The sequence below is a fragment of the Solea solea genome, chromosome 3, assembly GCF_958295425.1.
Source record: "Solea solea chromosome 3, fSolSol10.1, whole genome shotgun sequence".
Lineage (NCBI taxonomy): Eukaryota > Metazoa > Chordata > Actinopteri > Pleuronectiformes > Soleidae > Solea > Solea solea.
Genome location: NC_081136.1, coordinates 17,414,565 through 17,439,741, shown reverse-complemented (window position 1 = coordinate 17,439,741; position 25,177 = coordinate 17,414,565). Strand labels below are relative to the sequence as shown.

The window sequence follows — 25,177 nt, the reverse complement described above, 5'->3', positions numbered from 1 at the left end:
TGTGTGTGTCGTACACCAAACCAGGTCAGCACTCGTGCTCTACTTGTTCTTCACAAAGTTTCACTGAGAGGACATTCACTGCTGTCACTGCTGAATCCAGGTCAGATGTTTCTTGTTACATACGTGTGTGTTCGTTGTCTCCATCACCGGTGTGTAAACTGTTAAGAGGCGTCGTTTCTGCTCCATTTTCAGGAAACCTTTACTCTTTCACTGTGCTTGTTTTCGTACTTGTGTCCAAAGAACGCAGATAGAGAAAGAGGGAGACTCTTCCAACATCCAGAGTGGCTGCAGACACCGTTCAATGTTCATATATCTAACTACGAGCAGGTTTAGTGTGCTTTACAAGCGTCAAAGCACTGATGGTTGTTGTGTTGTCTGTGCCAGTTTCCTCTCCATGAAAACATACCAAATAAGAAGACATGGATTCCTACCCATGCCCTTGTCTAGATTAGGGATGAGCCGATACCATACTCAGAATCAGTATTGGTCCGATAATAATCTGGATCGGATATCGGACAGATACAATCCAAAAATCCTCTATAAATGTAAATAGCTGGGTCATGTTGTGGGCTGTTTATTTCTTCTTCATGGGAGAAGAATATGTGTTACACAGTTGCAGAATTATGTTGGGATGGCTTGCACAAATGTGTTGTTAACAGCTTTATAGTTAAAAAGGGTCTCAAGTGATGGACAGATACAGGGCTGCACGGTATATTGTAACTCTATCGTCACGCGCGATGCACAAATTGCAAACAACCGCCTGAACACGCCTCGCTTGTTAACTTTTGCATGATCATTAATATCAACGATCTCAGATCGGCGTGTGTTTTCTCCGTCTCTAAACAGCTGTCTTTTTATTTGTACGTCGCATGATTTTGCTAATATCGTGCAGCCCTAGACGGATACAGGCGTTTGTGATATTGGCGGTATCGAAAGTGGTATCGAGCCATCCCTATATCCTAGATGCATCTAAAATGTCTACATTTGTGTTGGATCACTGCGTTTTGCCACACAGCTATTTCTTAGGACCTGCTTTTAATAAGTTACATGCGTCTCTATGCCGGGATACACATTCAAGAGTGAGGACAGCTGTGGATGATTCAAGAGGAGGAGGTAGCAGCGTGGCATTTTTCATCCTTCTGATCACATATTGTAGGTTCTGTAAACCGTTATTATTCATTTTGTTTTTTTCTACTCGTATTTAAATTATTTAAATTGAGAATAGCGGCTGAGCTCACCAGTTTGTCCCTCATGCAGTTCAACACATTTTTTTTTTAAGCTCAAACACATACTGTGTTATGTAGTGCATTGATAATGGAGGAGGGCTTTTCTGGTTATTTTATTTATTATTTTGTCCTTTCTTTGAGTACAACTACACTAAATCTACACAGGCATAAGTGGTGATAATAATAATTTTTTACTGTTAATTGTGTATGGAAATCCTCTATCAGCAACCTTTGCCCAAAGTCAATAATGGCTGTAAAGCCAGTTTGGTTTTTATCTCTTTCTATCAGAATCCTAAGTTACTGAAAGGTCAGGGAAATGTTTTGTGGAGGGAGCGCTCAGACGGTGAAGTAAGTGGAGACGAAATGTGATCAGTAGCTGGAAGAACCGTATCACATATCCACCACTTTATAAAGAAGGGATAAGCTGAAGTTGATGGAGGAGGAAGACAAGGGGAAGTTAATGACAGAAGCAGTGTTAACTATTCTGGCACGAGACTTTCTCACGTTCGGGGTGCAGTGGATGTTTTTCTACTAAGAAATAAAACAGAGAATTTCACCTCTGCACGTGTAACTTGGAATGAAGGAAGGAGAAGAAGAGAGAAGGTGATACAATGGAGGAGAGCAGTGGGAAGCTGAGAAGAGGAGGAAGCAGTCACTCCCCTTTTTATGTAATCTTTTTTTTTCAATCAGCTCCACATCAGTAATGGACAGAGAGTGGTGGGGAAGCTAATGGTAAAGCGACGAGCATGATGGCGAGGACGGAAATCAATGATACTCCTCTTTCGTTGGCGCAGACAATGTTATGGTTCCCGCTCAGGTGTGGTGTGAAGTCTTAGAGAAAAAAGGGAACTGCTTCAATGTTATTTGGCTTTTCCTGATTCACTTGAATGTAAGAGTTGCTGTTTTTTTTCTGTGTATCTTTATTTCCTCCTCCTCTCGGGGTGAACTTTTGGAAGATTTCAAGACATTGCATTCATTTATGTCACATAATGACAAACTGAAAAGAAGATTTTGTGTAATCTGGTGTAATCCATCGTCAGTAGAGTCTTCTCTAATTTATGATGTACTTATTATGGTATTTTTTACATTTTCTACTCTCCTCCCTTGCTCTTTTTTACAGTTAACCTGGCGACAGCATGTCATTGTATCTAATTCTCTGCAGTGCATTCTGTCATCCTTACAATCACCTGTTTCCTCCTTTATATGAAATAAATCAAACAACCCATATGTTCCCATAACCCATATCTGCTTTTATCTATTCATATTTTAGCAAAACTGAAACTTTAAAATACCTTATTCCTCGACTTGTTTTTTTTTTTAAATACCCACAACCACTCATCCAGTTTGGACCGTCTCCACTTCCCTCCTGTTGCTATCTTTAGTCGCTCCTCCCACTCATGTTCTTGCATAGATATATCTGGAACTAGACTAGTTTTTAGTCTTTCCATTTTTTCCAAAGATCTGATTTGTCATCTTCTCTCTCTCTCTCTCTCTCTCTCTCACACACACACACTCTGCTTAGCTGAAGCACTCCCTTATTTTCTTAGATGGAGTATCTTATCTCTATCAGCATCCATCTCCTCTGACTTTTACACTCTGCTCAAATCCCTCTCACTGTTGCTCTTTTTCTGCTTCTCTTAACCTCGTTCATGATCATTCCTTTTTACCTTCCTACTCTATCACCTTCCCTCTTTCCTAGCACAGAGCCGGTCTCACATCTGATGATTTGTTTTGCCTGAATCCATCAACCCTCTCTGTGGTTGGTGTGCTGTGAAGCAAACTCTCTCTTTGAGTTCTCATTTCATTCGTTCTAGGTCTATCATATCTCAATTGCCTTCCACTCTTCTCTTTCTGCTCAGTCTCTTTCATCAACCCTCAGCCTCTGTCCACACTTATTTTCTTCCCTTCAGCGTGTTGATGTCTCTGTTTGTCACATGTCGTCTCCAGCATGGCAGCTCTCCTCTCCATGTATGATCAGGACGGGAAAGAAGAATGCGTCCTCGTAGGATGGGGGACGGTCCCTCCCGCTCTCCCTCACCTCACCTCCCCCTCTGTTCTCCGGTTCAACCTCTTCGTCCCTCTCTCTGCCTCCTCTTCCCCGGTCCTCAATCCTCAACTCCGCCTCCTGCTCCTCTTCTTCATCGTCATCCCCTTCTCCTTCGAGCACTCCTCTCGTCTCCTCGTTGTCCTGTCTCGAACCTAACCCCAGGAATCCTCCGCTTCCCCCACCACCGCTGCCAATCCCACCTCCTCCTCCTCCTCCCCCTCCCCCCACACTTCCTCCTCCATCTTCCCTGCTTCCTCCCAGCCCTCCACCGATGCTCCTTGAATGAAACAGGCTGCTCTGGCGTCCTCCTCCCAGCCTCCCGAGTGAGAATCCACTTCTACTGAGCACCAGCCTTCCTCCTATACCTCCACCTACTGGCGCTGCTGCCCTGATCCCTGCCACAGTGGCGTTCAGGAGGGCTGTGGTTCCCATGGGGGCTCTTAGTCTGGAAGGAAGACTGGAGCTGGATGTTGTCCTCCGGCATCGAGGACAGCTCTGGAGGAGGTAAGCTGAGTTGAACACCACAGGCAGAGCAAGAGGAGGTGGGTTGGTCACGTGATTGGGGGTGTTGCCTGGGGGCCCAGAGATTGGGGTAGATGCAGTGAGGTTTGTCCCCCCACTTATGTCCAAGTCCATAAGCAGGGCTTCAGAGTAGCTTGGGACCATCTGTTGGTTACAGCGGATGTGCCACTCCAATTCTGTCATGTCCACTGTGTTGACCCGAGAAATTGCCCTGTAACTTGTCCCATTCAGACCAATCCCAATGGTAATACCTCCCGGATGGATTCCATTCTCAGTTCCACCTTCAGTCCCATCCCCCCTCCCAACACCCGGTCCTCCACCACCTCCTCCGCCTCCCGTATCCTCATCCTCACCGAAGAGCTTCTCCACATGGTAGTGGACGTACGCCGTGCGAAATTCTGACACGACCCGCAGCGGCCATGACAAGAGGAAGGCCGAAGCTAGCCAGAAGACTTTATGTCGGGAAAACCAAGGCTGATGAGCAGGATCTGGGAACGCCAGGATGTGTTCACGGAAGTCCACATTCTTCAAGTGCATTCCCTCCCTGGCCTCCATGTAGTCGTCAAGCCCTTCATTCTCCCCGAAGAAACGTGCTCGCTTTGGGATTACAGAGAACACATTGAGCACATTAGATAAGTAAGAATAATCATCAAATCTAACTTTATTGATACAGCACTTTTAATACAAGGCAATGCAACTCCAAATCCAACAACCATCTCAGTTGAGAAGTGAAGAAGAGAGGAAAAGCAGAAGTAAATAACTGAGGAAGAGAAGGAAGTGAGGAAACGCTATCATAGAACTCACAACAGCCACAAGGGAAAACTCGGGAAACTCAAAACTAATATACTAGAAACAGGAGGTAAAAGAATGTAGTAATAACAACAATAATAATGATACAACTTAAATAGTAACATATGAAATTAAATATATCAGGTTTTTTTAAAGTAAGCAATGAAGGATAATATATTAAATAACAGCCCAAAACATAGTTTTTGTCGTTTTTTTTCTACTAAACCTTTTTTTTCTAAACTACATTATTCAATATTGAACAAAATGGCATATTGAAGAGATTTTTTTCTATTCTTTCAGAATAAAGGCTCTGAAGTCTGCATGACTTGACATGATGGAACAACTTAAAAAATAAAGTGCCACAAATTGGAATCCCAAAGGAATAAATAAATAAGAAGTGGATGTTCCTTCAATTCACTCTCTTGACAAAATCATGTCTCAGAGGTCTAATAAACTATGCCCTTTTTTCTTTCTATCCAAGGTTTTTATTGTTTTTACTTCCTCTTACTTTTGTGTTGTGCAGGGGGAAACTGCTGTTTTAACTGTGCATTTGACAAAAGGAGGAAACTCCTTTCACATTTGTCCTTATGTTACACTGATTTTTTCTTGTGTGGATTATACAAACAGGATGAAATTAACAATATTAACTATATATTACCTGGGTGAGGTAGGCAGCTTCTGCACGTGCGCTGGAGAAGCTAAAGAGCACAAATGTCAGTTAAGGCCGCGTTAATCCTCCATCCATAATAACAATAATAATTATCATCATAAGACCAACATTGTCTTTTGTCAGTTGTGGCGTCTCACCTGAAACACTTGGTGAAACGGAGGCGGACTGCAGGGTGAACCTGCAAGTCCAGCAGCTCCTTTGACACGTCTTTGACACCGTAACGGGCGTAGTCGAACTCTGAACTGGAGGCGTGAGTGTTGACCCGTTCGTGGTAGACCTGAGAGGAAGAGGAAGAGGAGAAGAGATAAAGCAGATGAGATAGAACACATGGGAGTTTGGAGGAAGAAAGACTCTAGTTATAGGGAAGCTATTTTAAAATGCATCTGCTTCAGCAGCATCAATCAATCAATACTCAATCAATCAGACAATGAATAAATAAAGAAACTTTATTTATAAAGTACTTTTTGCACAAGACATTGCAACTAGTATTGACTTGCACTATAGTTTTTGACATTCACTCTTTGGTACAGTACATCTATTTGCCCATTTGCACTCATCTTTTATAACACACAAAGCTGTCTGGAGCAACATGGGGTTCAGTGTTTCGCCCAAGGACACATTGGCATGTAGACTAGTGGAGCTGGGAATCAAATCCACAATCTTCAACTTGAAAGATGACTCACTTATCCACTGATATACCACGGCTCTATAACAACCCACCACCTTCACCCTACAACCGTCGACACATGGCTGGTATAATGCATTTACACAGTAATGAGGAAGAGAAGGAAGTGAGGAAAGGAAGTTAAGTGAGGAAACGCCATCATGGAACGCTCAAAGAGCCACTGGAGACTAAAATACTAATAAATTAAATAGATGAGTTAATCAGTACGAGAGTAAGTAAATAGTAAATAAATATATAAATAAATAAACAAACAAACAAATAAATAAGCAATAAAGGATATGATAAACCATAACAACATTATAAAAAATAATAGGTGGAATAAAATAGAAATAAAAAATTTAATAAAAGGAGGCTGAATTTGCAAGTCATTCTAAAAGTAATATTAGAAGTCAGTGTGTGATGAGTTTCCCTCACCTGTGTGGTCGTGTACGCATCTCCATTGCGATATCTCGTCACCTGTCTCGTCCTCCTCACGTAATGGTAGCTGATGGCCTTCCACCAAATACAGGGCGTGGCCTGCTGAAGCCTCTGCACACGCTCGTACACTTCCTGCGTCAGTGAAATAATAAAATAATCAAATTAATTAACTTATTTGTCTCAAATACTGTCACTAATGTGTTGACATGGAGCAGATAATAAAAACAATTGTCTTATAGACACTTGTATCTGTTAATAATAAAAAATACAGGTGAAAACAGGTCCTGATTTGCTTTTAATTTTCTGTTCACGACGTACAGTATGTGTCTCTGACAGTTTGGACTTAAAATTGAAAATAAGGCAGATTTACCAAGAGCAGTTCATTTGGAGTAATGTCCTCTGAATAATAGAAAGAGCAGACACTGGTCATCTTATTTTCATCACATGAGTGCACGTGTTATTATGTTTTACCACCCTTGGGGAGAAATTTAGTTTAAAACCGTGTCCTCTCCACAAAAAAAGGGGACATTTTTGTTTATCCTTACTCTGTTGACACGATCATAACAAACAAAGAGTTGCAAGCACTGAAAGTAATTTGTGTCATTGGTCTCTCAATCAAAACAACAACAAAGGACGCAGTTCAATGACATTGGGAAGCAGTGGGGAATCATGGCAATTGTTGTATGGAGACACTGCAAAGTATATAACAACAATATTTGAAGGCAGAAATGTTACATATTAAGGAACAATGACTTGGTCAAAGTCATAGACATGCTGCACAAATATTCTGGGCTAAGGTTTCTCAATCCTGGTCCTGGGACCCAGGATAGGCTCTGGCTCCAACACACTTGATTCAAATGGTCAGCTCGTCATCAAGCTCTGCAAAAACATTATAATGATGCCTTCTGTAGTTAGCTGTATGTGACTGGACTTTCATTTGAATCAGGTGTGTTGGAGCAGGAATGGTAAAGCCCTTAGCCCTGAGGTTTGTATTTTGACTGTGCCCGACAGTTTGTCTCAACAGGACGTCAAGTCTCAACTTCCATGGGAAATTTACACCGATCACAAGGGAGTGACGTTTTTCTGTAGCCCAATCAGCAGACTGTCATGGGTGGAGCTAGACCTTACCATACCATTTTACATTTATTTTAATACTATTCCTAATGGAAAGCAAAAAAAATGCATCATACTGTACCAAACCAAACTGTTCCACTCAATAGAAACAGCAACCAGGTCACCATGCTAAATGCTAAAACTACTTTTGACAGGTACCTGGAATTCAGCATGAGCCAACATGGCCGTCTTGGAGAAGCAGTGCCAACACTCCACCAGGTAAACCACATACAGCATGGCCAGGAAGGCCAGGGGGATGTAGACGTAACCACTGGAGCATGGACTCTCCAGGTGCAGGATGTCGTTGTAGTAGGCTGCCGAGGTCGCGTCGTCATCGGCACCGAGAGGTATGGAGGAGGAGCCGAGGACGGGAACCCGACAGAGAGCACACCAGGCAAGCGTGGCGAAGCAGCCGTACATGAGGAGAGTCAGGAGGAGGCACTTCCAGTGGGACTCCCGACACAGGGAGGAGGCCAGAGACTGTTGGAGTGGCCGCTGCTGCAGGGGACAGCGAGAAAGAGAAGAGAACAGGCAATCACCCAAAACGTTTGTAACTAATGCCCTAAACCACTTTTTTCTGTGGTTTAGGGGCGTTCCCAGATTTTTTCTGGCGTCCCCGGATCCAGTGTATATGTGTGTCTAGTAATGATTGCTGGTCCAGGTGCCAATCAAGACAAGTGGGTTTATATTGTCATTTCATCCATATACACTGTACATAGTGAAGCGAAACAGCGTTACAGCACGATCAGTTGGTGCTACATTCAACAGTGCAGGGACAGGCAGAACAACAGTCAGACATGACAGTGCAAGGGAGTTCTTGTAACAGAGTCTTTCATAACTCTCTTATCAGCACAAGGCTTGTCGTACCAGACTCCTCCCCGTTTTTTAAAAATGAGCTGCAACTTGGTTACAGATTTCACTACCAGGCCACGCACCCCCCTGCTCTGCACTCCTTCCTTCCCTCCCTCTTCCTCTCCCTCACTCAGCTTTCAGCCCACTTCTTGGCATTTTTCAAAATCAGGCAATTAAAAAAAAGGCCTCTCGACAACATTGTAAAACTTTGGTTAGATGAATTTGGAAAAACAACTTAGAACAATTACGAGCAGCCATGCTATCATAATACATTAAGGTGTTGTCCAAAATGTCAGAAGCTATTATGCTGTATATTTATGCTTCCTCTGGTGGTAGTTGGAGGAAAATCTGCAATACTGTTCAACTGTATATACCAGGGTATGTGATCAGAGTGGAGCCAAAGTCACCACAGTTTCACGTAGCCATGCAGTTATGACTCCGCCCACATTGAGTAGGTACTTTTTTATGCAACCTAAGGCGAGGCGAGGCAAACTGGGACCATATTGGAAAAGGGCCATAAGTGAGGAAGAGGAGGATGATGACAGAGCAAATTATCTTATTGGGAATAAATTTGCCTTTTGTGAAAAATCCGTAGCTGACCCTATTTACACCACTGTATTATAACACGATAATGATGTTATGACAAGAGCTCAATATTTTCTCAGGTGGTACTTGGTATAAAAACAACTATCTAATGAGTCATGAACCATCTCAGCTTGGTTTGTGCTGTTGACTGCTTCCTCGTTTTACTTTTATATTTATTTTATTCTAAAGGGCGAGTAGAATGGTATGTGAGTTATGGAGGTCTACTTACAAACATTAACTTGTTTTTATGATCAAAAACATCCTAGTTTCTGCTTTAAGCCGTAAAATAAATGCGATCACTGCAGTGTCAAATGAACCAGTTTGAACGGAGACAGAAGATTCTGTGATGATCTCACAGTCAAGACTACAACAAATCAAGCAATGCTGACTAACAAATGAATATGAGTACAAACGTGGTGTTGATGGGAAATATATGTTGAGGAAGCAGCCGATGAGCCAGGAGAGCCTCCATAACCCCACCCCACACATGAGTTTTTAATAATCATAATCATCTTCCTGTTTGGGTCATATTTCAGACCATGTGTGTGAGAGCTGAGGTCTTCACCTAAGGAATACATTATACCATGCTATGCCCATCAACGAGCCATCATAGGATAAGTGCTGCATATCTCTCTCTCACACACACACACACACACACAAACACAGAGTACATGCTTCTCTAAGTGCACTTTTGACTCACACATCATATTACAGTACACTTGAACCCACACACATATACTGTATAGTCATGTCTCTGACTTCATAGGACGTTACATTCATTTCCATAATGGAGTCAGTACTTCTTACTTAACCTTAACAGATTACATGTTACGGTATTTATCTTAAAACTGAAACACACCCACAGCCTCGGGCAACATTCTTATTGAGGACACTTATAGACATAGCTGTGTCCCAAAAGTCAAGGCTGCACCCTCTGAGTGTGGATTCATCGTCCCAACGTTGTCAAAAACGTGTCACAGCAAATGTATTCCCTAAATAAATAAGTCCTAAAGGGGGAAATTCCTTCTCTGCATTTAACCTATCCTCTACTAGAAAGAATTAGGAGCAGCAGACAGCCACCAGGAAGCAATGGGGGTTGGGTACAGCCCTTTTTTTGTCCTGGTGGGAACTCTGGCAACCCTCCACTTACAAGCCAAGTTCCCTTTCCGTTTGACCACAGGCTGCCCGAAGAAGATTTCACCGAGATATGAACACGATCACTGGATTCAGAGTCCAGAGTGCTAACCATTACACTATGGAACCACGTGAAACACTACGAGGTTCCACCTTTAACCATAACAACTAAATTCCTAATCCTAAGCCTAAAACCAGGTCTTAACCACCCAAAAGCACTATTTAAGTTGTGAGGTCCAGACAATGTCCTCACTTTCCCAAAAATTTTCTCATTTCCAACTTTTTCTGACAAGGTCAGTGTTTATGTCAGAAAAGGTCCTAAAGAGGCAACAAATACGCACACACACACACACAGACATACACCATATAGACACACAGACATACATAGATGGTCGATTGTGCCCGTCTCCTCTCTCTACATGCACATTCTCAGAATTGTAAAGCTGCCAGTGGAGTATGTGTGAATAATTTAGATGAGACCAGTGCTTCTGGACTCTTCTCAAGCTAAATGACTCCACTCCAACATCAGCAGCGTTATGATTGCTGCTGCAAATGATCTTTGTGCATGAGTGAGTGAGTGATGGAGAGAGAGAGAGAGAGCAGAGGGGTGGTTCCAAAAGAAAAAAAGGCTTCAGTATAATGTGTCATAAATACAGGTATGCAGGGTTCTAGCTAGCGCATGATATGATTTGCGGCCGACACGCAAAATTATGCTAAAAAAATGTTTGAGTCAGTGTCAGTGCCGTGCCAATTTCCTTGTTGTAACGTGTCGTGTTCTTGGCTACTGTTCGATCGAAGCGTGGAATAACAACAAGCGTACAAGCGTGTAGTATCGCATCGTAACCCAGAAGTTTTCTTCTTTTTTTCTGACATCTGATAAAATATAAGAGCTTAATAATAGCAAATGACACACACAAGTATTGTATTCCTCATTTTACAAACCCAAGTAACTGCTGCCTCTGTCTGTCTCTTAAACCTAAAACATAAAATACATAACCTCCCCACAAAGAACAAAAAACATTTGGCGCGCTGTTGCAGTGACCCGGCTTCAATTCCACCCATGGACTATATGATTACCTTAGTTAATATCTTTAGTTCTGTTCTTGGTTGGAGTAGGAAAGCAATGAAGTATTTCGGATTCGGAAATACAACCGTTGACATTTGAAGTTTTTAAATCAGTCTACCTCTGCCATATCTGTTGTTGTCTTGTGCCTCATGCTGAATGTGACACAGCGAAAGAGCAACAAGACACAAAAAGGTGATGGGATGACATGACACCAGTGTCCTCAACTCCAACTCTGCCTGTGTCCTGTCAGCAAATCCCTTCCTCCCTCCACCCATCCATCTATCCATCACCCCCCACATACTCTCTCTTTATCACTCTCTCCTTCTCACCCCTCTCATCTCCCCCATTGTCCAACACAATGCAGCCACAGTGGCTGGCTGCAGCGCACGCACACACACACACACACACACACACTCGTGTTTTATGACTGCAAGACAAGGGCAAGCACTGAGAGGAAAAAGTGAAGGGCACCTGCAGTTTATTAGTCTCTGCAAATCACTCCGCCCTCCCCATCCCAGAGCCAGACCCATCTAAATGCACACTTGTCCTGGCACGTCTAAAATGGATTCCACACCAACAGTACGATTATCAATTATTAATATATGAATCATTGTCTGTGTTCTCTATATTTCTATCTACCATGTTCTTTCTCCTTATTTTTCCTTTCATAATCTTACACACTTTCCCAAATCTTCCCTTCCCACCCGCTAAGCAGTTACTCTCCCCTCCCATCCTCAGCCTCTTCTCCCCTTCCTCCTCACCCCCATGTCTCCACCGTGACATCCTCTCTGAGAGTCAGTCTCTAAGTGGATTGATTGGGGGATAAAAGTGTAGCACGGAGAAGGAGGAGAGAGACGAGAGATGATCATGAACTTTTCATGAATGCAAGCATGAAATGAGAGAGAGGACGAGACGGAGGGAGGACTGAAGAGATGGCATGAGTGAAGGTATACACGTCTCTTTCGTCCTTCTCCTGACCTCCCTCCCTGTCTGCCACCCTCATTTTCTACTGCTGGCTACAGTCCACTTCCTCCCCCCGCTTTTCCTCTATACCTTCTGCAGATTTAAGTTGCCAAAAGAAGAATAATAGTAATAATAATAAAAACAAAACACTGCAACTGCTGTTCTCAGAGCAGCAAATCTTTCCGCAGACAGGAGCGTAGTGTACTAAATGCAAATTATCATTTGACAGTACGAGTGAGATGCTTCTTTCGCGACTAAATTGGTTTAGGAGCGGCAGTGTGAGCCACACACACATGCAGCATCAGCAAATGGCAACATCAACAGAAATCTGAGTGCGTAATGCAAGTCACAAGCAAATAAAGCTTCCACCAGCATCTTCATTGACACCAGGTTATCCTCATTTAGTGCACGGAAGGGGCTTTTTTTCTTGGCCATAGTTAAATATGTTTCAGGGGCATTTTAAATCATTTGCAGGGAAAGTTTATCAAATGTTATAATGATACTTTGTATGTTCTATTTGGGTACTTCCAGGGTTTCTCCAAAGTCTGGTCGCTTTTTTGCCTTTTTCTCTACGGAGCTCCTCCTAGTTTTGGAGTAGGGTTGTGCCGATGAAGGAAGTAATGTGTGCCGCAGGTGAATATCTCTGTCACCCTGCACTATATGAGTTATTCCTCTTATTGTGAGAGCCGCACAATAATAAGAGAGGCTGTGTATCATCCTGCAGTGCTGTGAATATAGTGCCGTTCTTCAACACAGACAAAGTCCCGTGGTTTAATGTGTTGTTGCCGCAAAAAGCTAATGCCGAGCTAAAGGATCTAGCGGTCTTCGGCGGTCTCTTTAATACGGTTCGGGAGTCTAGCAGCATGGTTGGTAACACTGCAAACAGCACCACACTTCATCGTGACTGTACTCGAGCCTCGTCATAAAAATCATTACTTGGATGTGGGGAGTGCGTCGAGAAATGATCCAGGCTGGATCCAGGATACGGAGAAGCACACAACCCCCCCGGACCCCCCTCAATGGAGCCGGCCATGTCCGTGCCGCATCCAACTCCCCCTGCTTCTTTTTTGTTGGCTCTGCCATGATGAACGCCTAAGACACACCACAGTTTTTGCCATTCACCCATTCATAGCGCTCATCGATGACAAGTACAGTTTCTATCACACATCTTTCATACCCATTCACATGTTGCCTTCACAAGTAACACAGAAGTGTGTTGCCCAATGAACCCACAACCTTCCAGTTCAAAGGTGACTCGCCACTGTAATAACTAAATTGATCTAATCTCTGATCCTACAACAGGTTTGATTGTAAAAGTAAATTATAAATACTTTTGAAATAACATCACAAAAGACTTAAAAACATCATCCTAGTGATTTTTTCTTTTTGATATGGCATGATTGTTGCCTATATGTCCTCATGAAAACCAACATTATTATATAAAGCCCCCATCGAGCAAATCTAAAGGATACTTTCATCCCTGGTGCACAGCACTTCTTCCAGTGATTTTTGGTTGTGTCAGGACCCTTGGTTCAACCTCAGCTCTTTTGTCAGGCAGGATGAGACCAAAGAGAGAGCTCAGTCTCCTTGACATCATTATGAAAAGAAATCTATATGACCTAGTCTGGATGGTGTCTACTTTCATTTCTTACAGGCAGCGTCTGCCAGGAGAGCAGAGACAGGACAGTTTGTCTTATTAGAACTGTCCTCTTTTCTTTCTTTTTTTTCTTAAATGAAAAAATATTTCATTCAATTTCATAATCGATTAATCATTCAATTATTTTCTCTTTCATCGATTAGTTGTCTCGTTGAACATTAGTTTGATTGAACATTAGTTTTGTTTTTCTAGTGAGAGGAGGGATTGGGAGTGAAATGGCTAAAAGCTGGCTGCCAACTAGTAGTCGGCTTAAATACAACACAAAGAAACTGATAAGAATATTTCTAATATCAATACAGCAATTTTAAGAAGCAATAAAAAATCGTACCATGAAATCTCATGTTAATGTTAATTGAATAATTGCTTGGTCCAGAACATTTTGAAAATATCATATGTATATATATATATATATATATATATATATATATACACACACACATGTATATATATATATATACACATCATATATATATATATATATGATGTATATAAATCACGTTTTAATTTTTTTAAAACACTCGATTATGAAAATAGTTATACAATTAATTTAGTAATCACTAAACAATACACTAATTGAGTAATTGTTTCTGGTGCAAATGTTTCCAAAGACTGGGTTGGGCACCCACTGCTGGGTCGCTGGAGGTTCTTCGCCAGCTTTAAAGAGGCCATAGCATGGTCCATGGAGGTGTACTTCAAACAGGAAATAATTTTTAAGGTTTAAAAACCTCCTAGTCGCTGCAAACGAGACGATGTAAATGTCTCATCACTGACGCTGGCGGGGAGCTTGTGGAGCGTCTGTATTGTTTATCACAACCCAGAACAGAGCAAACACTCTCTGAAGCTTTTTTCGACATGTTCTCAACCGATACGCTCAGCAGCTACAACGAGAGTAGTTATTCTTCTTCTACGGTTGAAAGTACGTCACCGGATGTGCCCGGACTCTAGTGCCCGGACGAGGAGGCGCTGCTGTTTACAGGAGTGGTGAGATTTGCCAGTGACGTAACTAGTCAACAGAAGTGCCTTGCCGCTTCGTAGAGCTCAGGAAAACAATCAAACCCTTTGCTCCCAGCAGTGGCTGAACCGATTGTTATGGACTTTTAGGGCTTCATAAACAAGGTAATGACACAGATACACACCCACACACACACACACACACACAACGCAGCGTTAATTGGCACCTCCGGGCTATGGCCTCTTTAATAAGTGGGTCCACATACAGAAAAGGAAACACTGGTTTAGTGTATAGATATTTTTCTTAGAGCCCTTGTTGTTATGTCCTGCATCTACTGACACTTCTTTATTAGTCTGTCAGTGTCTCTGATTTCAATCACTCAAGTGCGTTTACATGCATGTTAAAAGATTTTAGTCAGATTAAGACAACACTTTGGTTTTCTTAATCGTCACGTAAACACGTTAGTCCGACTAAAATCAAGCTCGTCTTAGTCGGACTAACATACCTGTATAATGTGATCCATTGTCCGATTACTCCTGCACTGGAGTCAGACTTGGCGTTTCCAGACCAACGTTTCCTCTCCGGTCTGAAGTGTAAACTGCAGTACTGTTAATGGTCCATCTAATTAACATGTACAGCAGGTGCAAAACATACAGAACCACAGCCCGATCCATCTCACCGTTCATCTCACCGTTCACATGTTCGTTTTCTTTCAAGTAAACATCAACAGGAAACTGATTCAATAAACACCAGTAAAGGCCTTAGCTCAATTAAACTGTGCATGTAAACATACGGACTAAGCTATAGTCTGGTCTTGTAGCATTCTTTTGCTGTCTTGTGATGCTTTTAGTCACTTCATATGGGTAAAAATGTATTTTATTTAAATTGAAAGTGTGAAAAATCTTGAAAAATGTATTGGTGAAGTTGCATGTTGCAGCCAAATACAGCATCTCTCACTTCACCCTTTCCCTACAAACGTGTTGTAGAAAATATGTAGCCTTCAGTTAGCATCACAACCCGTTTGTCAGAATGGCGACCTCCATAGACCTGACCCTGCTCCTGATATAAATATAAAAGGCTCATTCAGGGGTAATAAAAAACAACCATACAAACAAGCGTTACACATACAACATTTCTGCCAAATGAAAATAACTTCACACTTTCAGTTCTTTAAGGTCATGATTATATTACACTTTTCCCAGCAGTGCTACCCATGCAAAACAATTAGTTTGAATTAGTTTTTATTGGTTTGCCTTTATTGACCATAGGTGTGCATGTGAGAGTATGTCACCCTATGTCAGCTGAGATTGGCACAGTGCCCCCTCACGACCCTTATGTGGAGGATAAAGCGGGAGAACATGGATGTTTGGATTATCTCTCTGGATGAAGACATCTAATAAACCAAGCAAGTCTGTAAACTGTCTGTAATGGATTAAATATAACAGTAATTTGTACAAATCCCAGCCTGGATTAAAGGATCTGGTAGCAAAGATGTATTTCTCTCCCACTGTGTCTCTGCTGCTCATCCTGATTCAGAGTGCTAGGTGTGACTAGAGCAGCTATAATTAGCAAACTAAGCATGTGGGTGGCAAATGAAGTGAGAGAGCGAGGAGAAGAGGAGAATGTGCCGTTGATGCCTGCAGTGCAGTGTTAAAAAAAATGATGTGTCATTTCAACAACAACCAGAGGGTCATTTAGGAAGTCTGGTTTCCACTACCTGCGCTGGAACAACAAATAAATCGTTAGCACTTGATGATGGAGTGAAATAAAATGTGTCATCGTATCCTCCTCGACATTACTCCATTACACTTCATTTGTGTGTGTGTGTGTGTGTTCAATTGAGAGAAATCATCCAATTATAGCAATTTTCAGCAGGTAATGTGCAGGTCTGCAGTCAATATATTAAATATCACTGAGTGCAGTAGTAAATTCATATTAGTTACTACTGTAGATACAAATGGTGACAAATGTTAACTGTAAATCTTTCGTAGAAACATACGACAGGACTCCAGTTTTTTCTCCAGAAATGAGAAACTGCGATACTAATAATACTAAAATAAATAATGGCAAATAAAGGTGTGCTGTCACTAAAACACTAGACTGTGTCAATGCAAATTCGAGCAGCTCGCCGCTGGTGACGTTTACAACTACTGATTGGTGGTAATTATGGCAACAAGTTTCCTACTGATTAAAATAATGATTTTTTTTTTTACCGTAAAAGGCAGGGCTTTAATAGAAGAATATTAAATGACTCCTGTTTGTGTGAATAGCATTTTTATATATGCCAAAAAGATAAATCTGTCAAATCAGTCAGACCTCTACGTAGCCTGTAAAGGGACATTTGGCAAAAATCTGAACTTGCAACACTCATAATACAACATGTATAAATAATGACTAAATCTTGGCAAATAATGGTGTGCTTTCATTAAAAAAAAAGTAGTCTAGCGTTTCTCTGGTGGTGCCGTTTGGTTACGTTTACAACTACTGATAGTGGTAGTTATAGCAACGAGACCACCGCAACTGAGAGCCAGCTCAAATATCGACTTGAGTACTGATGAATCGTTTATTTGGGTTTGTAGTACTTTTCCGTACACCCCACTGTGCATTGCATATAAATAGTTAACTTAAAATGTTAAAGGCGGTAGAATAAACAGCACCAAACTAGGGCTGTAAACTCCTAGTCAACAAGTTCTGGCTCGACCAAAATTCTGATTGGTCGATTTTTTTGCCGTGTTCATTTGATACAGTCTATTAGAGCTGAAACAATTACTCAATGAATCGATTATTAATCGATTACTAAATTATCGACAACTATTTTAATAATCGGTTCAAAGCTTTTTTCATGATTAAAACAAGATTTCCGATTGTTTAAGCTTCTTAAAGGGGACATATTATACCCTATTTCCCCCATTAAAATAGTTCCCTGGTGTCCTAATGAACTTGTCAGTGACATGCCTTTGTCAAAATACCATAAGGATGAAGCATCATAGCAGTTCAATAACCCTGCTAAGCCCGCCCCTTTCAGAATGCTCGGTTTTCGTGCATGGTCCCTTTACATGCAAATGAGACACAGGCAAACACACACCCACTTCTTCCAGGGGGTTTCTGATTTGTCCTCGTTACAGCGCTTTACAGCTCTATTCGTCTCCCCCTCCCTCCACTAGTTCTCTGACAATATCAACATGGCAGCGTGCGCAGAAAACAGCCAGAGTGCCGTCACAGGAAGAGACGTTCTACATCAGGATCGAGCCGAACAGTGCCGAATTGTTAATCAGTTAAAAACACTTAGGAACAGCACCACTGATCGCCAGCGGCGCACGGCGAGCTGCATAAGCTGGCGCTGTATGTTACTGTATCAGACCGGTGACTATGTTCCGGAGACCTCGTCACCGCTGATCGCCACCGCGGCACTGCTGATCGCCAGCGGCGAGCGGCGAGCTGCCTAAACGCATACAGCGGCCGTTTAGGCGCTCGCCACTGGCGATCAGCGGTGCCGCGGTGGCGAGGTCTCCGGAGCATAGTCACCGGTCTGCACCGGAGCTGGCGATCAGTCGCATACAGCGGCCGTTTAGGTGGCTCGCCGCTGGCGATCAGCAGTGGCGATCAGCTGATTTTCACAGAGAGTGCAGCACCTCTGCGCATTCTGACGTCATAAGCGCAGGGAATTCAACATCGAGTGTTTTATCGCCTATACTTACACTAAGGGGAACCACGAAAACATGACGGAGTATTCTTTTTCCACACTTTGGTGACTGGTAGGGCCCCCAGAGTCCCAAATATAAGTATTAAAATGGTTAAAAAGTTGATTTTGCGTAATATGTCCCCTTTAAGCTTCTGGATAACAAATAAATCATTAAAAGTTAATAATTTTGGTTTGTGGACAAAACAAGACATTTGAGAACATCATCATTTCCAGGTTTTCTGATATTTTATGGACCAAATGATTCATCGATTATGAAAATAATTATTAGTTGCAGCTCTACAGTCTATGGTTATTTTCATCAGGAGGAAAGTACCTAGTGCTAATGGGGGTGTTTTCAGAGCACCCCCGGTTCACAGGTGATAGCAGCATGTCTTCAGGGAACACCCCCCTTGTTTTCACTATTTTGGATTAGCCCAATAAGGTTTTATTTAATTTTGAGTGTTTCATTTTAGGCTACAGTCAGTCCTCCTCTAATATCCATGTCAAAGACATCGGCAATGTGGCAGCATTTTACAAAAATAGACGGCGGGAAAAAAGTCGAATGCAGTTTGTATATCACAGCTTGACGACAAACGTGGCATATCATATAAAAACGGTAAGGTTACTTGTCTGTGTTAAGTTGCTCCGTCCGTTTTGAATATATCAACATATCAGAATTGGCATATTTCAATGTTTTAGTCTAATCGTTGATTTGTTTTGTAACTGCAGAAGTACCCGCCCTCAACAACGGCAGTGCCGACACACAGACTCGAGTCAGCACTGCTAAAATACCTGCTGCTGTCCCAATGTAGAGTAGGGATAAATCAATACAACACTCTTTTGACGATACTGGTCAAACATTTAGCTGATGTTGTGGGGTGTTTATTTCTTCTTTATGGGAGAAGAACATTTGCGACACAGTTGGAGAATTATGTCTTCAAATCAGCTTGAAATGACTCAGCACAAATGTTTTGTTAACAGCTTAGTTGTAGTTAAAAAGGTGTAAAATGACTGTATCAGACTGATACTGGTATCGGCAGATACTTGAGGTTGTGATATCGGTATCAGTATGAAAACGAGGTATGGTGCCATCCCTGATGTAGAGTAACCTGTAGAAGGACACAGCAGTTTGCTTTATGCTTTAGAGTCAGCATAGAGACAGATTTACAACAGACATTAACTTGGTTAGTTAATTTAGAGCAAGTGTTTCAGGTTTGACATAATAGTTCAGCAGTGACCTTCTGCAGAATAAGATAATGCGTAATAATTCATCTAAAACGATATTTTGACACACATTTTGGCTTGAACAAATATTGAGTAAGTTGTATTGCGATTTCGATAAAATTTCGGTTAATTGTTCAGGCCTATGTTACACACTCTTGTTCTTTTACCGCAGCCTGTCATTTTGAGGACATCATCCTTTCTAGGTTTGAGAAACAACATTAGCAATCAATATTGTCTGACCATTTAAGCGGCGGATTAAGCAGTTATGAAAATAATCATTAGCAGCCACAACTGTGTCACAAATCCATAAATAAAGGGAAATAAAGAGCATTAATCTTTAAATTACACATTTCTACATAAAAATGATTGTTGTCTGAACTCACAATTTTTCTCTTCCATCACTGACAGATGTCCTGATTCTCTTTCCATTCAATGTATTTCTTTTTTTTTAACAACACTCATCCCCCCCCACCTCTCTCTCCCACACATGCCTGAGCAGAAATCTATTTTGTCATCCAGTGAAGGAACTCATGGAAAGTTCTAGACTTTGGTTAATGTACCATACATCCATGGAAATATGGTCCAAAACTCAAAAACTGCATTGTAAATCATGCAAATAATCCATTTAAAACACTGTCTATGTGATTGTACACGCACATGGACACCAATGCAAGGCAAAGTTCATACAGTTGAGAGAGAGAGAGAGTGATGGGAGGATGATGTTGTAGACTCCCTGACAGGAAAATACAAAACAGGAAGTAGCCCATGAGGGGAAGACTGGAGGGTAATGGAGTCAGAGAAGAAGTGCAGACTGAATCCACTGCATGACATTGCACTGACTGCACTGTACGCATGAATAAAACCACAGGAGAGTGGCAGAGGAAAGAGGAAAGCAGGCGGGGTTTAACAGGCCTCACATATCAAGTCCTGAAGGTTTTAAATTACATTCAGGCAAAAATGTAATTCTTACCGAAGTTTAGTTTTAATAGTCATGTCGGTAATACTGCCCTGGTATACTTCCCTGCACATGCGTCGCGTCACGTGTTGTGTCATGTGTTGCGTCGCATATCGTGGACCCTGGTATACAGTACTCATGCACATGTTGGGGTCCGGTAGTATCAGACTTCACCATCGGGTGGCGGCACAAGTTTGGACGGCGGGAATAGAACGCATTCCTACAAAAGAATAAGAGAATGCTACAGCTCCTTCGGACAGCTGAAAGGTCCGTCGGGCAGGGGAGTCGTGGTGTCAGCCGGTTCGAGGGTCGCCAGGTCGTGGCTCGGATGACTCTATTTGGCGACTACTTCTTCTGTTGTCGAAATGTTTTTTTCAGCTTGGTGAGCGGGGCTTAATACTCACCGGAGGGGCGAAAATTCCGTTTGTGCTTGCACAAAGCTGGGCTGCACGAAGTGCATTGGGTAGTATACCAGGGCCTTAACAACAAGGGTACATTAATTAACAGTAAATACTGTAAATACAGATTCAGATTCACCTTTATTGTCATTGCAATAAGCACTTAATAACTGTTAATTAGTGTTTTAACTCAACTTTCAATGATGTAATGTTATTCAGGTTAATTACGGTCTTAACATACACACATATACATATATACATACATATATACTGTTTATATATACACACACATATATACATACATATGTATACTGTATGTATACATATATACATATATATGTATACATATATAATATTCTGTAGATAGTACTGATATACAGCGTATGCATTGAGTCTAGGATGAAAATTCAACAATAATATTTGGAACAAACCAGTCTCTAAACTAGTTATTTAGATTTGACCTTTCTCATGATAACGAGCACTTATCTGAGCAAACGAAGTACATGAAATACATGGTGAGAATTAGCGTTGTACTATTTGGGTCGAATGTCAAAATAAAGAATGTATACACGTTGCCATTTGAGTCTTAGTCTAAATCTTCCAATATTAACTTTGTTAAACATTTAAAACAAGATGGATTGCTGCCACATGAACATACCACCAATATGAACTACTGTTCTAATGCAACATTTATACGTGCAGTATGTATGTAGCATTTTTTTTTAACTAGAATGGAGCAATCTCACTTCTAAGTCTTAACTAGAACAGTTCAGTGATTCATCTGCTAATTGCCTTGTTTCAAATTGCAATTTCCATTTGAAAATGATTAATTATCCATGCTAGTGAAAAACTGGCTTTATTCTTAATTATCCATGATTATGTTTTTGTTTCTTGGCAAATGGTTTATGAAATATGACCTTTATCACAGCTGCTCTCTATATCTTGGTTTGCATTATGATGGTGATGTGTTTTAATAAATAATTATATTGTGTGTGTGTGTGTGTGTGTGAGAGAGAGAGAAAACTATAATCATATTTAATTATGAATTTATCACAGCAGTATTACAAACTATTTCAGTAATTGATTAATCAATTTGAATGTTTTTTTGTGATTTTTCTGGTTACTTTGCTCCATATAACACAGCATCATTCCTGGGTTTCAGTCTGATATTTGTATGACAATTTATGGACCAAACAACTAATAGATAGAAAAAAAATGATCATCTGATTAATCAATGATGAAAATTTATTCAGTTGCAGATTGTTAAGGAAAAGAGCAAAGAAACTTCATCAGAGGTGTTGGACAGTGGACATGGACATAAATAGGGCTGAGCAATTCTAAAATGCAACAAAGGTGGTTGAGGTTTTAAAATAAAATGTAACAAATATCTAAAATGCATAGACTGAAGATTCATTTATATAGTTGGATTTTCTATGTTCTGTTTCTTTTTAAACAATTGAATACTTTTAAGGTTCTCAACCTTGCATTTAAATAATTTAAAAATCTACCGTGGATCAAACAACAGAAAACAGAAATTTAATATAAGATTCATAATTCTGTTTTCATTCATATACTATGGCATGACAAATAATTGTTGTTTCATTATCTTATTATTGAGCTTGTATATTACACAGCAGGTCTCTGTTCCATGGAGCCCCAGTGTCTAACATGGGATTGAGTTTGATGCAATCCTACACACTGGTCCTTTAATGTTTTAATGGTGTCATGTGGTAATGCTGAGTCATGTTTGGAATCTGTTAGAGAAAATGGTCTGTATTCTAGTCTCAAAGCTGTGTTGCCATTACCCCACACATTCATACAGCCGGTCTAACCATCAAGAGCAACGTGTTGTTAAATGTCTTGCTCAAGGTCTCATCGGCATGTAGACTAGCAGAGCCGGGAATTGAACCAACAACCTTCCAGTTGAAAGACGACTCGCTCTACCACTGATCCCCAAGGAACTGCAACCGACTTTGAATAATGACATCGCAACTCAAAACGCAATACCTGTCAGAATAATCACAATTAGAAATACTCAGCCAGGCAGAAGACTTGATTGGCAGGTCAGTATCCTAATATCCTACCAGGTAATTGAATGGAATACGCTGATGTAAACAAATAACTATGCCAGTTGGAGGTTTCGCTATGTGCTCACCATTTACATTCTGTGTGTGTCAGTGGGTTTATTTCTTATTTTGGGCAGAAAGGTGGGCGTGTGACTGAGCTGTGATGTCATCCTGTAGTGTGTGACACATTGCAAAGCATTGGCACACATATCACACCAAGACTGTGGCTCTTCTACAAATACACACAGGTTTGCACATTATCCCTAAAATTAACCATAACCAGTTAATGCCTAACCCTAACCTTAACCTAAACACAATTCAAAATGTTAGTCATATATCTAACCAGCTCCTCAGTAATGAGATTCTGACTCATTAGGACCAGGTTTTGGTTTCAGTGTTTATGCCAGAAGAGGTTCCAAATAGGTAAGAAACACACAAACACACAGAGTCTATTTTTGTATGATTTCAGACTTTTATGACTTACATTAATTTCCTGGAGACTTACTCTAACCTTAACCATCACTACTACTGGTCTAACATAACCATAACCTAACCATGCAACATGTATTCACGTGAGAATATAATAACACGTTATGGGGACAAGTATCCATAATGTGTGTAGACTGATTTAGGTCCCCACAACATGAGCGAAACACGCGTTTATATCTTAGTGAGGACACATTTTAGTTAAAAACAAGGTCTTTACCATGAACAAGCCTTTTAAAGTTGCAGGGGCCAGGCAAAATGTCCCCACAAAGATAGGTTTTTATGCTCTTTGGACCTCACATTGATTAAAAAGAAAATACACACATACATTCTTGTATTTCTAATCATTTTAAGATTAGCAAAGACTTCCATTCCTTTGGACATCTTACCCAAAGCTTAACCTAAACCTAAACACAATTCAAATCTCATAGTGGTCCCGACAAGGTCAGTGTTTACGTTAGAAAAGGTCATGGAGAGGTAAAAAACACTTAAAGCATTCACCCTAACCTTAACCATCACAACTACATGCCTAACGCTAACCTAGATCTAGACCTAATTCTAACCCTAACCCTAGATCCTGGTCTGAAGCCCCAAAAGCTTTTTATAGTTGTGAGGACCAGACAAAATGTCCTCACTTTTCCAAGATGTCCTCACTCCCTATGGTTTAGAAGTTGTTTTTTTTGACACATACAAGAACACACACATTCTTCTCTCCTCATCTGTTTTACACAATACACACACACACACACACACACAGAGAGAGAGACAGCATCACCTTCATTCATACTAACGCCAAGGTCCTGCTCTGTGTCCTTGCTCTTGAAAAGACATGACGGACTGACGAGGGGAAAAGAAACGTGATTTCAATAAAAGAGCAGAGTACACACAGTACACAGTGAGTTGTATATGATGTATATTGTTTAGAAACCACCAGCAATGGCATACAAAGAGAGGGTTTGTCCTTATAAAGGGTAAATAAGGGCAACTTTACGCAAACAAACACGCACGATGGAGAAACACGGTGTTTCCAAACAAATGTCCTTCCTCACCTGCTCTCGTCCTGACCCTTCCTCCAAAATGGGCTCTTCCGCGGTGGCCGTCTCCTCCTCCGTCTGCATTTTCCCCACTTGCCACTCCTTCCTTCCTTTTAGAACCAGGCAGCTCCCACCCCGGTACCGTCCGCAGGCAGGGACCTCCCCGGCGGAGCAGCGAGCTCCGTCACCCCATCCGCCGCAAGTCCGTATCCGATTTCACGATGATGGGGCCTGCGGCAAATGAGCATCATCTACTCGCGGTGCCACCTTGGCTTTACCCTCTCTTCTCAGTGCTGCTCCATCCTCCGCTTCACTGGCTCCTCCAGCAAAACGTCCCCAATGTCCCCAAAGTCAAAGCCCGTCCGTCTGCCGTCTCTGACCAGCCGCTTCTCCTCCTCAGCTGCTGCTGCTGCCTCCTCTCTTGATTCTGGAGCGACGAACAAGCGCGCGTGCGTCTGTGCACGTGTGTGCGCGTGACCGACAGCCAAGGGTCTCGTTGCTGCACAAATAAAGGGCGCGCTCAAAATACATTTGACGTCGATGAAAGACAATAAACACCGAGCATCGAAAAAGAAACGTGGGGGGAAAACTATGAGCTGATTAAGTGAGCTGGTGGCGGCACCTTGCGCTGGTAACTCCGCTAACGTCATATAC

General features: G+C 41.6%; 1 protein-coding gene across 1 annotated transcript; it reads right to left on the bottom strand.

Moving 5' to 3' along the window:
* Window positions 1-1,950: 1,950 nt before the first annotated feature.
* On the bottom strand, window positions 1,951-25,175 carry LOC131456729 (transmembrane protein 151A). The gene is made up of 6 exons (XM_058625290.1): window positions 24,539-25,175; window positions 7,629-7,967; window positions 6,354-6,488; window positions 5,392-5,531; window positions 5,243-5,282; window positions 1,951-4,392 (listed from the first exon to the last, which is right to left on the bottom strand). Exons 1-6 carry the CDS (start codon window positions 24,605-24,607, stop codon window positions 3,157-3,159), a joined length of 1,959 nt encoding a protein of 652 aa, XP_058481273.1. The 5' UTR covers window positions 24,608-25,175; the 3' UTR covers window positions 1,951-3,156.
* Between the last annotated feature and the right edge of the window lie 2 nt (window positions 25,176-25,177).

What these genes read in the sequence shown, in the direction of transcription:
- LOC131456729 (XM_058625290.1), bottom strand. Translation starts at nt 24,607, where the DNA reads ATGCAGACGGAGGAGGAGACGGCCACCGCGGAAGAGCCCATTTTGGAG. An exon ending in ATGCGTACACGACCACACAG is followed by an intron (nt 5,532 to 6,353) that starts GTGAGGGAAACT and finishes TCTTCCTCTCAG; the next exon opens with GTCTACCACGAACGGGTCAA. An exon ending in AAGCTGCCTACCTCACCCAG is followed by an intron (nt 4,393 to 5,242) that starts GTAATATATAGT and finishes GTAATCCCAAAG; the next exon opens with CGAGCACGTTTCTTCGGGGA.